This window comes from Neodiprion virginianus, chromosome 4 (assembly GCF_021901495.1).
Source record: "Neodiprion virginianus isolate iyNeoVirg1 chromosome 4, iyNeoVirg1.1, whole genome shotgun sequence".
Classification (NCBI taxonomy): domain Eukaryota; kingdom Metazoa; phylum Arthropoda; class Insecta; order Hymenoptera; family Diprionidae; genus Neodiprion; species Neodiprion virginianus.
The window spans coordinates 14,185,739-14,200,832 of NC_060880.1; the positions used below are offsets into that span (position 1 = coordinate 14,185,739).

General features: G+C 41.4%; 3 protein-coding genes across 3 annotated transcripts; 1 reads left to right on the forward strand and 2 right to left on the reverse strand.

Moving 5' to 3' along the window:
• Window positions 1-23: 23 nt before the first annotated feature.
• LOC124303926 (retinal rod rhodopsin-sensitive cGMP 3',5'-cyclic phosphodiesterase subunit delta) lies at window positions 24-1,126 on the reverse strand. Its single transcript, XM_046761769.1, has 4 exons — window positions 985-1,126; window positions 712-774; window positions 381-638; window positions 24-281 (listed from the first exon to the last, which is right to left on the reverse strand). Exons 1-4 carry the CDS (start codon window positions 1,023-1,025, stop codon window positions 200-202), a joined length of 444 nt encoding a protein of 147 aa, XP_046617725.1. The 5' UTR covers window positions 1,026-1,126; the 3' UTR covers window positions 24-199.
• A 120-nt stretch (window positions 1,127-1,246) lies between these two features.
• On the forward strand, window positions 1,247-6,258 carry LOC124303911 (RING finger protein 207-like). Its single transcript, XM_046761739.1, has 6 exons — window positions 1,247-1,763; window positions 2,388-2,536; window positions 2,665-3,449; window positions 3,509-3,853; window positions 3,945-4,227; window positions 4,300-6,258. The coding sequence occupies exons 1-6, from the start codon at window positions 1,591-1,593 to the stop codon at window positions 5,271-5,273; spliced, it is 2,709 nt and encodes a 902-aa protein (XP_046617695.1). The 5' UTR covers window positions 1,247-1,590; the 3' UTR covers window positions 5,274-6,258.
• A 2,362-nt stretch (window positions 6,259-8,620) lies between these two features.
• LOC124303910 (calsyntenin-1) lies at window positions 8,621-15,081 on the reverse strand. The gene is made up of 4 exons (XM_046761738.1): window positions 14,351-15,081; window positions 13,320-13,599; window positions 12,045-12,856; window positions 8,621-11,885 (listed from the first exon to the last, which is right to left on the reverse strand). The coding sequence occupies exons 1-4, from the start codon at window positions 14,457-14,459 to the stop codon at window positions 10,222-10,224; spliced, it is 2,865 nt and encodes a 954-aa protein (XP_046617694.1). The 5' UTR covers window positions 14,460-15,081; the 3' UTR covers window positions 8,621-10,221.
• Between the last annotated feature and the right edge of the window lie 13 nt (window positions 15,082-15,094).

The window sequence follows — 15,094 nt, forward strand, 5'->3', positions numbered from 1 at the left end:
TCCGTTTAGAGAAAGTCATGAGATCAATGTTAATTCTTCTTGTATTATCAAGGATTGCTACCGTGATGAACATTTAATGCTGACTGCTACTAGGTTTTTCTATTAAGTAGCTCTACGTTCGCTGTTTTTGAGCTTCTTTCTGTATTCCTTGGTCCCAGGGTGGTTCAAATTCTCAAAGTCGATTTAAATGCTCATTCTCCTAGATGTAGAACAGGCGAACACGGCTAGTAGACAACAAGAGATCGTCGTCAAAGAACTTTGTTTCAATAACTAAATTCCCACTAAAACAAGAAAACACAGCAACAGAAAGTAGTCAAAAACTTGAAACATTTTTTTTAAATCAAATTTTCAGATCAGAATTAAGAGCAAAGGAGTTATACTTTAAAATGTTAGCTGGCATCATTTGGCTCTCTGGGGCTGCTTCGATCAGAGTCTGCCAAGTGTTTGTGCTGCTAGGAATGACGAAACCGAATTCAAAGAACCATTCTTCAAGACAACGTCCTTTGAACAAAACCTTTTGCTCCAATCTAAAGCGCTCCATTGGTTCGGCGGAACTGAAATTGATCTCTCGAGATACCGCCCGGCATCGCAAGATTTTTTTAGGAACTCGGGCTTCGTGTTCAACTTCTGGTACAGACCTGATATGAAGAAATGTAGTACTTAAAGATAGGTTCTCAATTCTTTGGAGAACCAGGTGAAATCTTTACTCACAGGTCCTCGTTCCCTTGCCAAAGTATTTTTCCACTGTCAGCATCACGCAAATTCATCCAATTACTGTTTCGACAGCAATTAGCAGTCAAGGACTAATCAATACAATATGACAGATATTCTCTGATATTCATCTAGATACTTAGTACGGTTTCAAGATTCTACTGTGAGTGAACGACACGAGCAAACAAAACTGATCAATTACGGGCAACATAACCTACCTCAAGCTACGCACGATTATTCCATACGGATCGAAAAACTATATTGAAAGGATACACTTGAAATCCCTTGAGAATTTCTTCAGCTCGTAACGGCATTTTTGCAGATGCCCAGGCTCTTCTTTTCACAGAATTAAACTGCAATTTACTACGAAAACAAAATAATGACAGCTCGATGAAGAACTATCGACCGTCCATATCTCGCAGGACTCGTGAAACCTCGGAAATGGTCGCCTATAATCGGAAACTTTCCTCGTTCGAATCTGTAGTATGCATGGTCTGCATGGTAGTATGCAATTATCTCTATGTGAGTATGCAAGTTGCGCGCGCGCGCGTAATTCAGGTTGCCTAGCGTGGGGCGCGCGCTCTTGCAGCCAAAAAGCAGGGCTGAGGGTTGGAGAGATGCCGCCGCTATGTCGACTCTGATAAATTGGCCGTAAATATCCGTGCTTGTCAGTCAAGAAATACCGCAGTGATTACGTATTCGTCGGAAACTTGAAACACGGGTCGTAATTGCCGGGAGACGTACAGATTTTACGATGTCGACGTCGAGCGCGCGCTTGGATTGTTTTAATACAATGTTAAGATTAAAAATCTCTGCCTAAAGTGAGTAAGAAATTGGAGAGGGAGGCGAGAGGACGGGAATTCGGGGATTCGAGACGGGATGGCAAACACGGGGAGCCTTGCCGCCGATGGAGACGCCGATGGGCCGTTGGTCTGCGGCGTCTGTCACAATTATTACAACGAGCCCTGTCTGCTGTCATGCTTTCACAGCTTCTGCGCCCAATGTCTGAGGGGGCCACATCCCGACGGCAAAGTCTCATGCCCCATTTGCGGGTACATATTTCTATTAGATCTAACGTATTATACCTATGTATATGTATACGCATTGATTTATATTGTATCAATTACAACCGCTCCCACTCATACGCGTTCTACATACCTACGTCAACATGGCTACGAGCTTACCAATCTATACTCCCCATTTCCATCTGCCAAACTCTTTGAAGATTTTTATGAACAATTGCCGGATTCCAAATTTACGTGATGCTTTCGATGTTAATTGTCTACTCCTTTAAAACGGAACCTCACATTTCTCTTTACCCTTACAGATCTACACGGCGATTGATGACCTTTCACCTCTCTTTATTGTTTTCAAAACGTCAATATTCTTACCCCAACGTTGTAGCAATTAACTTATGCACAATGGCAATATTATTATTATTATTATTCCTATTATCATTATTTGTTTCTAATAGAAACATTTATGAATATCCCATTATTTTATCACAGAATACAACAGTACAATTAGATAAATTTATCATAGTCAATTTTTCAATATTTTGTGGACGAATTTTTATATGATTATGCATGTAAACAACTGAATGGCGAGAAGTATAAACATGGATTTTTTTGTTGTTTATTCGCACCTGATACCGTTTTTCTGCATAATTATTACAGGCAAGTAACCCAGCTGAAAGAAGGGGCACAGCTTCCTCCACCAGACTACCTGATGCGTCAGCTGGTTGAGCTGGCAAACTCAGAAAATCCACCATGCGCCAATTGCGATAAACGCGATAAAACTACAATGTTCTTTTGTACAACTTGCGGTTTGTATGACCGATTTCTAGTAACAAATAATTTCAATCTACTGGTCTATTGGCAATTTAATGCGTTATTAGTAAAAAGTAATGCTTCTGATAAATGTATATTCTAATGAAATAAATTCACCAAATAGGTCAAGCGTTGTGCAACCACTGCAGGGAACACACACATCGAGCAAAGATGTTTTCGAGCCATGATGTCGTCCACATGAGTAAATGTGCCAAAGATACTCAGAGGAAATGTGCCACGCATGGAGAGCAGTACATAATGTATAGTCAAAGCGCCAAGTGCATGTTATGCGCAACATGTTTCCGGGACACACCGGCCGATGCGAGGCTCCACTGCGTCGACATTGACGGAGCGTGGCAGCAGGCTTCAAAGAAAATGGAACGTGCAGCAAACTCTATTTGCGAATTGCAGGCTGGCGTACGTGATGGACTCAGAGCTTTGAAGTCTCAATTGGATGAACTACGACACAGCTTGGAAACTGAAAAAAGATCCTTGAACTCTTACTGCCAGGGAATGCAGGAGGCTGTAGCGAAGACCCACTCGTCTGTTCTCTCCGAGATTCAGAGACAGTTTGAGACAAAAGAGCGATCCGTCAGGGCCCAGCTGCTTTCCTTGGGTGGTGCTCTTCCTGTTCTTCAAACACACCTCATGCTCTGCACGTCATTCACCAGCAGTGCTACCAAGTATCAATTTCTTGAACTCGCTCACTCGATGCTCGAAAGACTTGGACGAGTCGCTCAGCTTGGCCATCCTACTCGCCCCCCTCTACTGGCTGGGCATTTGAAGACAAATTATCGTGCAGAGTTCGCTCGTGTTCTTCATCCTTATGTTGGCTCAGTTCAGAATACCAAGGATTCACTATACGATCAAACTCACTCTGTCACTCCTGCCGAGTCTCAGCATGCACAGGTACCTCTTGGTTCTTCTCCCCTTTGAGAGTTCCGCAATCGAATATTGATTTTTCCCAGGGCAACAAGAGTCTGCAAAGACCTCAGACGAAAGGAAGCGGTGACGCCGGGCCGTTTTCCAATCATTGCCGCAGCTTTGACTCCCAGTTGAAAGAGCTTAGCCAGCAGTTAGTCGCAGTAAAGGAACGTCTCAGCGAATTGCATCGTGACGTGGCTCTTCTTAGACGAGCAAACACTCCACCCTTAGGTACACGCTATGACCATGTAGCTAGAGACTGTCGCTTACTGGAACAGCAGCTGGAATCGCATCAGCTTGAGCTTGAGCGATTGAGAAATGTTTTCGATGCTCTATGGGAAGAGCAGCTTTGCAGAATTCACATAGAAAAAGAGATTTTCCATTCGCAGGTATGGTCTTGTAATTTCTATTTGAAACAGCAAAAAGTTTTACAGCAAAATATCATATGTTCACGATGGTAAATTATTATTTTATATTCAGATGAACGACATTCTTACATTAAAAAGTGAGGTGAAACAGCTCTCCACACTTGCTCAGCAATTGGAGCCCTTTGTTAAGTCATTCTCAGCTGGTATGAGTGCAGGAGAAGCAAGTATCACTGCCTCCGAAGCAGCTGGTCATCAGCACCTTCAAGTTTTGCTGGATCATCTCGCCCGCCTCCAATTACAAGAGCCACCTCAGTCTCAGCAGGCTACGCACACCAAAGACTGTCGCCATCCGCGAAATAATTCTACCAGCGCTGACAATGCACTCTACATGAAGGGTGATTACATATATTGTTAACTATCTAATTCCTTTCAATGAATTTTTGATGAAAATCCTAATATCTTCACAGAAGCAAAAGAGATACCAACACGCTGCCGAACCCCGTCTGGAGGTGTTGGAGCTGTGCTGGATTCGAGTGGAAACATTGTAGTTTATGGAAATGCAAAATCATCGGACTCAAAACGCGGAGTACTGAGTCAGCTTATAGAGAAAGCGAGGACAAAGGAAGACCGGAAAAAGTCGCCCGGACGAGAAGATGGAAGAGATCGAAGTCAGACCCGTCGATCGCGAAAATCTCCAGACAATTCAAAGCCAAAAACACCGCCAGGACATTCCTCAGGAAGTAAAGTTCGCTCGTTATATCGTTCCTTGAAAGGAGGCGGAGGCGGGGATTCGTCTGCGGAAATGGTCGACCAGGTTGTCAGCTGCGCAGAGAGCCAACAGCAACAACAGTTGCAGACAGCTGCTGCAGAGGAAAGCGAATACCAAAGAATATCGGAGGCCTCGACCATCGGAGAGGTGAAAAAACGCGTACAGGCGCAGATCCATGCCGTCCCTGCGGAAGAAATCGTAACACCGAGTAGCAAGGGTGTGAAAATATATCCAGCTAGCGACTCCGAAGACGTGTTCTACACGACAGGGGAGAAAAGTGGAAGCGAGGCGAGAAGACGGCGCAGAGCGAGTTGCGACAGCCTGAGCACAACGGGATCGGCAAACAGTAGACGATCTAGCATAGGAGAAGGTACTAGAGGTCAGACCGTGCCGGATGATAGGAAGACTTTGGTTTTATTAATCGGCCCTTCGCCCGCTCCTTCAACTCTGGTGCAGAAGCAGCGATCCTGGGAAACGTTTCCGAGACCCAAGAGCAAGCGGGGAGGAAACGACAGTAAGCCTGAGATTGGTCAGCTGAAAAAAGCAGATAGCTTTGAAGGACACGAGGAAGCTGTCCGCACGCTAGTCGCCGCTGTTCAAGAGACGCGGTCACAGCTACGGCATCATCAACATCATCATCACCGGCATCATCGCAAAAGCAAAACAAATTAGAGGAACTTCTTCTAAGAGCCAGGTATATAAGTATCGAAGATTCGGCTCTATCGTTATCTTGACCTCTGTAGAAAATATTAACATCGGCATAGAGGCTTCGAGATAAAAAGGAAGATAAAAGTATGACCGCTTTGTTAATAATTTTGGCCCGACTATCGATCGTTGACATCAGGCATTTTTTTAGGCATTTATCCGCCAAAACTGCATTGATTATTACTTATACCGAAGTTTTTATATTATAATCGTATTATCCGTTGGACGCGCAAATCTTGGCGTTCGAATAACATGTTAATTGGATTAATTTCTAATAAACTTAATGATAGATTATAAAATGGAAATTGATATATTATCTCTGTAAGGTTACACCAATAATTGAAAGACATTAGGTGTTAAGAAGCAAAATTTCTACTGTTGAATTTTTGTGGTAATTGAAGAGAGAAAATGGGTTGAGAATTGATGAGTTTTTTTTTACCACTATAGCAATGGATATATTTGAAATAGTTGTTCTATATTACGACTGATGTTTATAAATGAAACACAGCTTGGACGAACTAATAATAATTAGGAATTTGATTCATAATCAATAAGTACGAGCAGTGAAATCCTGCGCAAAGTGATTCCAATTCGAACTAACTAACTATAATCAGTTACTTAGCTTCACGTAATCAAATATCACTTCTGATCTCAATCCCAGAGAACATATACGTATGTATTCTATATGTAATACGTATGGCATGCATATATTGTAGACGTACAGTATACGTCTCGTCACCACGTGGAAAATAATAGATACATGAGAAAAATAGATAACTAAAAATAAAGCAAGACATAATTCAATTGACATTGTTTAAAATCTAATTACAGAACATTTGATGAAACTACAAATTAAGCTTTTTGCCACTACAGTTTACGGATTTGAAATTAATGCTATTGAACTCATCTTATTAACAGTTGATCTTGCAACAGATTTCAGCTAAACTGAAATTTGTGCTTGCATTGTTTAGAATTTCTTCGATCATTCAGAAACAATCTAATGTTAGTATAGTACAGCGACATGATCGCGTGACACCCTCCTCTACAATTAGTTTTCGAACATTACCTTCTTATGATATAATGTAACGAAAATTATGCATGTAAACTGTTTCATTATGTACAAGACGGTTAAGTAATTAATATTATAAAATAAATCTAGTTAGTATAAAGAACACTGCCAGCCAAGGTATATTACGAATTTAATCGAAGATATTAATATCACGGGGATGCCTAATTTGAAAAAAAAAACGTATAAATTATTCGTATTGCCAAAGCTAACGCGCACTGCACTACAATTGTCGTTATTCGTTAATGTTATCAGAACGAAATGATACACACTTAAGGTTGTCAAATTGGTATACATATGGTAAACTGATTATTGTAACGAATAATTATAGGTAGCAATGATGACTAATAACGTTACCAAAGAAAGAGTGAGCCTATGTGAGGGGGGAGAGAGAGAGAGAGAGAGACAGAGAAAGAATGAGTGAGTGAGTGACTGAGCGAGCGTGCGTGTGTGTGAGAGAGAGAGAGATATGGATGTACACATCCCACACGAATGCTGTCTTATTATTACAATAGTATATAGGTGTAATATTGTATCGTAAGCGAATCAAGGAATCAAAAAGTTTGGAACTGCAAGGACGTTATTAATATTATACAATAAGTTCTAACATATACAAATATGTATATGTAAGAAATGTCATACCGCCGATATATTAAACTAAAATATACTATTGAATGAATACAGAAGAATCGTTGTACTTATTTTTTCCTAATGGCGAAAACCCGGTATCCGTGACTCTGTCTGAAGATCCCATTTTTTCGAAAAGAGAAATGCAACCACATTAGTCCGAATGTACATCTTTATTTAAAGAAATACAGTTGACATCGTTATATTTATTTATTTCTTCATTTATATATAATATGTCGTTTAGGTGTACACCATATTTTAATTTACTCTTCCTAGCCTGTGCAGCGTGTATGCGCATATTTAGGTATGTGTAAATATCTCCTATTGCTAATATTGTTTCCTTTAAAAAACAATATCAATTGCAGTATAACGAGGTAATTTCAATTTAATTTTCTCTGTGCCACCGACCAAATGACGAATGATCAGTGTATAGTAGCAAAACATCGAGCAGCCGCGTGTATTCTGATTAGTATCTTACCTTCGGTTTATTATTTTATAGAATTTGCGCTAGCCATACGATATAATTAAACACTTCAGCGTATATTACCAATATTATCATAACCATAATAATAATAATAATAATAATAATAATGATAATCATAATAAATTCCTTACAATTAATATTGTTAATTATCTTATTAGTTAACACACAATCAGTAATGGGAGGGAATTTTAGTCGGCCTATGATAATATTCGAACACGGCCTACCTATTCGGTGATTATTCATAGTATTATTAGTTTTAATGTTTAATTATTATATTTTTACGTTTACGTATTCGTGTGTGCACGTGTTTGTCTGTGTGTGTTAGATGCCTGCATGGCGTGTCTTTTCTTCCATGCGATGTCTCATGTATGTATGTGTGAATATTCATTTACATATACGTATATATATAATATGTATACGTATACATGTATGATAATATAATATATTATTAGCTCCCTACAAAATACAATAATACATTACAAATTCAAATTTTTTATTTTTACTTTATTTTTTTTTTTTGTTGTTATTTTTGTTATCTGCAAATAGCTTAGATATATTTATAATGTATAATATATATAATATATTTATATATGTATGTATGTGTATATTATAGTGTCTAGTTGGTTTGTTTCTCTGTTGTTAATCATAGTTAGTTATTCATTAAGTACATCCTTATAGGTGCTTAAGGGACACCTATCTACCAAGTAGTAAGTCAGTAGTTAATTAATTTATTGTATCGAATTCTTGTCAGCTGCAAAACTATCGACAAACGTGAATTTTACGAGGGTACGAGACGCCAGAGACGGAATAAACTTTAATTCTGATTCACTTTACATCCAATTGCTTCGGACAATAGTTTCATTATATTGAAGGCGCAGTTAATTTTTGCGTTTTTCTTTCAATGCTTTCTGGCTTTGTTTCGGAGATCTTAGATGTAGCGCTGCACAATTCGTTGTGCAATGTGTATAAGAAAAAGAAGAGAAAAAACAAACACTGGTCGACAGTTATTAATAATAGTAATTTGTTGATCGAGCTGCCGCGAATCACATAACTTGATGAAAAGAAAAAGTCTTTTTCAATGAAGTTAATAATAATTAAAAAATACTGAAAGAACGCATGAATAAGTATATCGTTGCGTTTTTTTTTTTTTTAAATATTTGCTCGATTTTTACTGGTCATGGTATTTAAAAATTATGGAAATGAATAAATAAATCGTTGCTACATGGGAGATCTCGTAACCAAGACTCCTTTCTCCTAGCAGCTGATATTACAACAGGCTGCTGCTTTTGTTACCATTCTCGTATAAAAATGATATGATATGCACGTTGGAAAAATAAATTGTCTCAATAGTTTCTATGAATATAGATAATAGATTTTCCATACCAAGTGTCCGCTCGATCCGAATACATTATATAGGATATTTGACACGCTTCTTGGTACAGCAGCGTCTATAAATCAGCACGTTTAGTCGTGTTTAGTATCTTGTAACTAAAAACTAAGAGATTGAAAGGTGATAGTTCAAAAGAAACAGGATTAAGACAAATTCTTACGCCTTAGAAATCAAAAGTAGAAAAATAAAAATTAGAATGCAAGAAACAGGCAAGCGTTAAGACGCCACAGTGACTGAAAGTGCTGTCAAACGAAAGAAGCAACGAACGATTTTTCATTTAAAAATTTTTCCTGCCACTATTCATGCGGTAATACTATAAAAAAAAATATGCGTCGATGAGGATACTAGTAAGACCTTATACAAAAGCTTCAATGTTAAGAGTATAAAAAGAAAGATAAATAAAAAAAGAACTATCTAAAATTTAAGAAGCTTCCTATCCCGACTACTAATTACCATCAATTAATAATATAAATCGTCTATTTTTAAATGCGTGTTTGTACCCAATAAGCTGGGTATCGATTGCGTGTGTTAATTAATGCGCGACGTTACGGCGATGGCGCTGTGTTGCAGGTATACTAATAGTTAGTAAATTCAGCTCTCCCAAAAGGGCTCTCGCGTTTGTCTTAAAAGTGTAAAAGGAGTACCTGCGACGAATGAAAAATCGGCTAAACAATTCGAGACAAATACACGCCGGTAAATGCTACCTAGCGGGACGGACATCTATCGCGTATGTGAAAATACGCGTCTTCAACGATTCTTTTAAAATTCAGAGAGCGACCAGCCAGTCGACTCTCAAACCGACATTTAACAATCCAATAAATCAATTCAATCATGCAAACTTTGCTTTTGATCATCAATTACGATCATACCCTGTAGGAACTGTGCGTGTGTAAAAATCTCGCGGATTTTAATACATGTGTCGGGGGATTCTCTTCTAACGGGCATCAATTTTTCTTTTCTGCTCTTCTATGACGATAGCTTGTACAGCAATTTCGTGATTACCCATGCAATAATTTACCCCTAAAAAAATTATAAAGACGTCACTATGCCGAAATTCACCGTGATCATCAGACGAATCAGAGTTTCGAGCTAATTGATCAGAAACTGACGTTTACTGCAAGTATTTGCAACAATTCGATGTAAGAAAAAATAAATAAGAAAAAGGGTTAGCATATCGACGATCAATAGAGCAAAACAAAAAACAAAAACAATACAATGGTAAATTCTCTGCGTCTCCAGGACACAAAAAATTCGGCAACAAAGTTAAGAAGCAACCGTAATCTCAATCAGCAACGTACTCCTCTTAACAAAGGTAAAACAGCGAGACACAGAAATGGAAAGCAAAGAATTAAACGTCACGATGATCCCATTCTAGATCATGGGGAGAATTATGACGGTGACGTTGACTGTTGCTGGGTTCGCATTCGTTCTCGCAATCACTGCTATCAAGGTCCTCATCCCTGTATGATGCGTCGTCTGAATCCGAGCTACCAGATTCCTCGGCATCCTCGTCTCTCTGAGCTGCATGACGTGAAGAGTTGCGATGATCGGCCAATCTGTCCATCGGATTGACGGTAATTGCCAGCGCGGAATCGTCCCAAGCCATTTCAGTTTCAGCAGCCAATTCGTCGCCGGCCGATCGTCGCCTCTTAGCCGCGCCTCTGACACGCGCAGCCCCGACGACAGCCATCAGTAAAAGAAAGCCTACGCACGCAGCAGCAACTATGGTTACCGCATGGCTCCCCCCAGCTCCAGAAATCGTCCGCCCTCCTTCCCTGAGGGTCGTTGTGGCATATTCTTCAGGAATTTCAGCGTGATGTGGAGATAACTGTGCGTGACCAGGCGCCGGCTCAAGAATTCTGGCCATCGGTGGATCCCCGGGGGTCGGAGGCGGGATAGGTGTACTTTTTTCTTTGGGGTGAATCACTGCCAGAGTTTGAATGTACTCGTTGCTGGCGAACCGTCCGCTCAACTCTGAGCACGTCAGTTTGAAAACTCTGTCGAGATAATAGGCGGGCTTCCGGTTTGTGTAAGTAATAAATCTGATCAGCTGCTGATAGTCGTAAGGCGTGTCCGCACCTGAGAGGACAACACCGTCACGATCCACTCTGGCTGTGATGGAGTTAAGACGACGTAATGCGTCACCTGGCAGGCCCAAGCTTTCGTGGTCCGGATTCAGGCTTGGGTAAACGCTGACGGCGCAAGCGTCGAGCCTCGCAGCTGAGCCAGCGGTGACCCTGGCGTCGGGAAAAACTCTGACACCCAGACGGAAGTCCGCATATTCTCTGGCAACGTATCCCGTGCCATTTACAGTTATCCCGGGCCTCGGCGGCGGGAGTACGGTCACGTAAGATTGGACGGAAGGAACGGCAAGGGGCTTAGCTTCGCTGCCCTCGCAGAGGATCGTCGTATCGAGGCGGAAATTTCGGCGACCAGGGGTCGGGAAGCGACGGGAATTCGAGTATCCTATGCGGCGTAGGAGGGTCTCGATGTTTGTGCGGTTGTCGCCGTCAATACTGACGTCTGTTAGGTCGGAATTGGCCAGGAGTTGAGTACCGGGTTGCAAAAGATCCATCGGAGGGACATGCAGGCCTTCCTGGCAGCGACGGAGGCAGGACAATACTTCGGGTCGTTCGTTCTTACCTACTAGCACGGAAAGCCCGGCCAAGTACCCGCGGAAATGGTGCTTTGTGCGATTGTCAGAACCTTGCCAGCAGGCTCCAACTACGAGAGTGGTGTTTATACCCTTGGCCGGATGCAGGGGCCAGTCGTCGATGACTTCTGGATTCTTTTCATCCGAATGACGCTCCACGCCATCGACGAATAAACTTACTCGGGGAAAATCGACTTGGACGGCGTAATGATGCCATCTGTCATCACAGACCTGATCCAGCTTCCAACGCCATTCAGCCGGTCTAAAGATGTTCGGATCTCCCTCGGAAAAGTCACGCCTGAGCAGTAAAATCAGTCGACAATTTCTCACGAACAGTGCGTAGTGATGCCTGTTCATTTCTGGAAAAGTAATGAAATAATTATCATCAGTAATGTACAGTGAATTCCAAGCTAAAAAATGGAAGCTTGATTTGTTTGATGAAAACGTGAAACAGAAGCTCTGAATTGGATCTAGATCAGGTTTGTTAATTCCTTGTGATAATTGCATAAAATTCTTACTGTGATCGTCAGCGGCACATAAAATATGTTCCTTAACGTGAGGATCCTGTCTGGGACGTGGCCGGTGCTTGACCCAAACACCGACACTAAATTTCTGAGCCAAGGCGTGATCGAGCACTTCGTTGGGAACAATGGCAGCAGAGCTAGCACCATCAAACTCGAATATTTCGTCGGCTTCCCTCCCCTCATCTCTGGAGAGTGACGAAGTCCAAGGCGTGGAAGGTCCCGGAGTGGGCAGAAGGTCCACGCTGTCTCTGGCGGCGCCGCATAATTTCCGCTGGCTCCTAACTCCGTATGTATCTCTGTCGCAGCCTTTTCCAATATGATCGGTTGCCAGAGTGAGGGTTGCGCGCAAGTTTCTCAGTACACAGGGAGCGTCGCAAAGCTCGAGCCTGGCTGATGGAAGAAGGGGTTGAGGTCCAGCTCCAGCGGCATAATCAACTCTCTCAGGGATTCCTCTCCAGCCAGGGGAACAGACACGGTTTACTTTGATGGTAACCATGGCCGGAGCGGACTGCTTCATACCGCAATCATAAGCAACTACGCTGAGGATATGATTGTGAGATCTTTCATAATCCAATGGTTCCGTGTTACGGATCGCTCCCTCGTTGTCGATTACAAATGGTTGGTCTGCGGTTAGGATCTCGTACTTGCACACATCGCCAAACTTCGGGGTGCAATCGCGATCCGAAGCCTCGACACGCACCACTTCCTCATAGAGCCGACCTTCATCAACTGCGCTCACATATGCGGGTTGAAGAAACTGTGGCGCGTACTCGTTAACGTCTACGACTGTTATGTGAACTGTGGCGCTAAAAAATTGTAAGGGATTCGTTTTTCAAATTATTCATGTATAACACATTAATGTGGGCAGCACTGCTTCCAAACATCTTTCAGGTAATAATGAATAAACTGCATATTTTGTTGAATAAAGCCCGTTGTTAATTTTGCCTAATTCAATGTCATGTCATGTATCATTGACAAAGTATCCTACATTGCAAATCTAAGGAATAGTGACCTAATACTGGCTGAAAAAAGACGAGTAGATTTTATTTTTAGTGATGAGCAATTTGCAGAAACAAGTAGCGCTTGACTCATGCTACATTTCATTTCCCAGAACTTCTACAAACAAATTGCCAGGTTTGACTTAGATTGTTTCAACAAATACAAGTATTCAATTTGAACCAAGAAGACACAAAACGGATTGACCCACGTCAAATAAGGTGCAATTGCTTTTTGATAACCAATTCATATCATTTCGTTTACATATCGTACTTTTCAGATTGTGCTCCTGAGCATCCGATGGCAGCTATATCGAATTTGTAATTGCGCCTCTTCTCACAGTTCAAAACTCTTAGAGTTCTGAGTTCGGCAACTCCGTTGTCCTTGAGGACAATCTCGAATGGGGCTTCTCCATGATGTTTGTTTGCTATGCGAAATGAACAGACTTTCCCACCTGTTGCACGAATTTGAGGGGTTACTTCGACCAGAGTTTCATTTTCTTTAACCAGACCATGGTATCCGCTGTCCAGATTTTCCAGATCCAGTCGGGGTACTGTCAAAAAAATTCAACAAAATTTAAGCAACAATTTTTTGGTAGTAAATTAAATGTAAAATGACGTATGTCTCTGACGGATCGAACAAGGAAAAAGAAGGTGAAAATGAAATATCTCTTTGAAGTGAATAAACGAAAAACTAATTGAATAAATCAGAAATAAGGCAAAAAAGAACAGTCCTCAAACTGATCAATGTTATGGATAATATAATTGAAGTAAGTCAGACTGTCGCGAGAAACACACTAGAAGTCTAAAATGAACGTTACACCTGGAATCTATCGATGGTCGTTTTGGAGCATTGTGAAACGAATTTATCATTCAAAACTTAAAATGAGTATAATAAGTAATACGGGATTAGTATCCAGATGAAAATTCGCCGCAACCATGACGAGTTTATGAGAAGAAGAATAAGTGAAAGAGACGAAAAGTATTTGACGAATTTGAGGAAAAAAGATTCGGAGATTTATCCCCGCTGCGTTAAATTCACGGCGTCTACAGCAGCGGCCCATCGCTGTAAGACAATACAGGTAGCGAAATGGATACCTGTTTAAATCATAACGACATCAATCGTTGTAAATTAACTAATATGTGTATTTAGGAATAAAGCGAGAAAGGAACGCAGGCGACAGAAAGGAATAAGGATGAGCGAGCGAGAGAAGGAGAGAGAGAGAGTGCAAGTGCGAGAGAGAGAGAGAGAGTAACATTCGGAGGACCACCAAGGGAGAGAAATCGAGGACATGAGAATATCACCTCCATGATTGCCGTAAGATGACGGCGACGGGTTGAACGGAAGACTGGCTCGCGAATTCCCGACTACTAGGAAAATCAGGCCCGCAGAGAACAGCGAACCGAGTAACATTTCGTCGGTTGTATTTACGACTTGATTAGCGAGCAATTGTCAGTAATCACTCTGTTCGAATGGTCGCAAAATCACTTTTAAAAAAAATATATTTCTAGAAGCGCATCGCAACGGCCCCACTCTAATCGCGGCACACTACAATCGCGTAGTCAATATTTGAGTGGAATATCGATTCGCCAGAAATTTTCGTTCCAAGGTTTACTCGCCGACAGCGCTGGGATCGCTCCCCCCCCCCCTCTTCAATGCGCGGAGCGCGCTGGTTTTATTATTATTATTACTGTTGTGATTATTGTTATTATATTGAACGCGCGCAGTTCCAATTCATTTGATAGGTGCCAGCGCGATATAGGTATGTATACTGTGCAAGGTTGGCGAGAGAGGTGACGCCGCGTTCGGTTACCCCGATGCTATAACGTATATTCTCCAGCACACAGATTCACGCACGAAACGCTTATCAATTTTTCATCGTCCTATCTCATTGGGGTTGCTAATATATTTTAGCCCCGACATTCAGACGAAAGCTTCGAGTTCCTCGGCGTTGCGGATACAGCGACTGCAAAAACAGGAAGTTTAAGTCCAAAGACCGCACCAGAGACTACGAAGATTTCGATAGTGGTGTAAAAATCTATCGAGTT

What these genes read in the sequence shown, in the direction of transcription:
- LOC124303926 (XM_046761769.1), bottom strand. Translation starts at nt 1,025, where the DNA reads ATGCCGTTACGAGCTGAAGAAATTCTCAAGGGATTTCAAGT. An exon ending in TGGCAAGGGAACGAGGACCT is followed by an intron (nt 639 to 711) that starts GTGAGTAAAGAT and finishes TCTTCATATCAG; the next exon opens with GTCTGTACCAGAAGTTGAAC. An exon ending in ATGCCAGCTAACATTTTAAA is followed by an intron (nt 282 to 380) that starts GTATAACTCCTT and finishes TTCTTGTTTTAG; the next exon opens with TGGGAATTTAGTTATTGAAA.
- LOC124303911 (XM_046761739.1), top strand. Translation starts at nt 1,591, where the DNA reads ATGGCAAACACGGGGAGCCTTGCCGCCGATGGAGACGCCGATGGGCCG. An exon ending in CCGAGTCTCAGCATGCACAG is followed by an intron (nt 3,450 to 3,508) that starts GTACCTCTTGGT and finishes GATTTTTCCCAG; the next exon opens with GGCAACAAGAGTCTGCAAAG. An exon ending in CAATGCACTCTACATGAAGG is followed by an intron (nt 4,228 to 4,299) that starts GTGATTACATAT and finishes ATATCTTCACAG; the next exon opens with AAGCAAAAGAGATACCAACA.
- LOC124303910 (XM_046761738.1), bottom strand. Translation starts at nt 14,459, where the DNA reads ATGTTACTCGGTTCGCTGTTCTCTGCGGGCCTGATTTTCCTAGTAGTC. An exon ending in TCAGGAGCACAATCTGAAAA is followed by an intron (nt 12,857 to 13,319) that starts GTACGATATGTA and finishes ACAATTTTTTAG; the next exon opens with CGCCACAGTTCACATAACAG. An exon ending in ATGTGCCGCTGACGATCACA is followed by an intron (nt 11,886 to 12,044) that starts GTAAGAATTTTA and finishes TTACTTTTCCAG; the next exon opens with AAATGAACAGGCATCACTAC.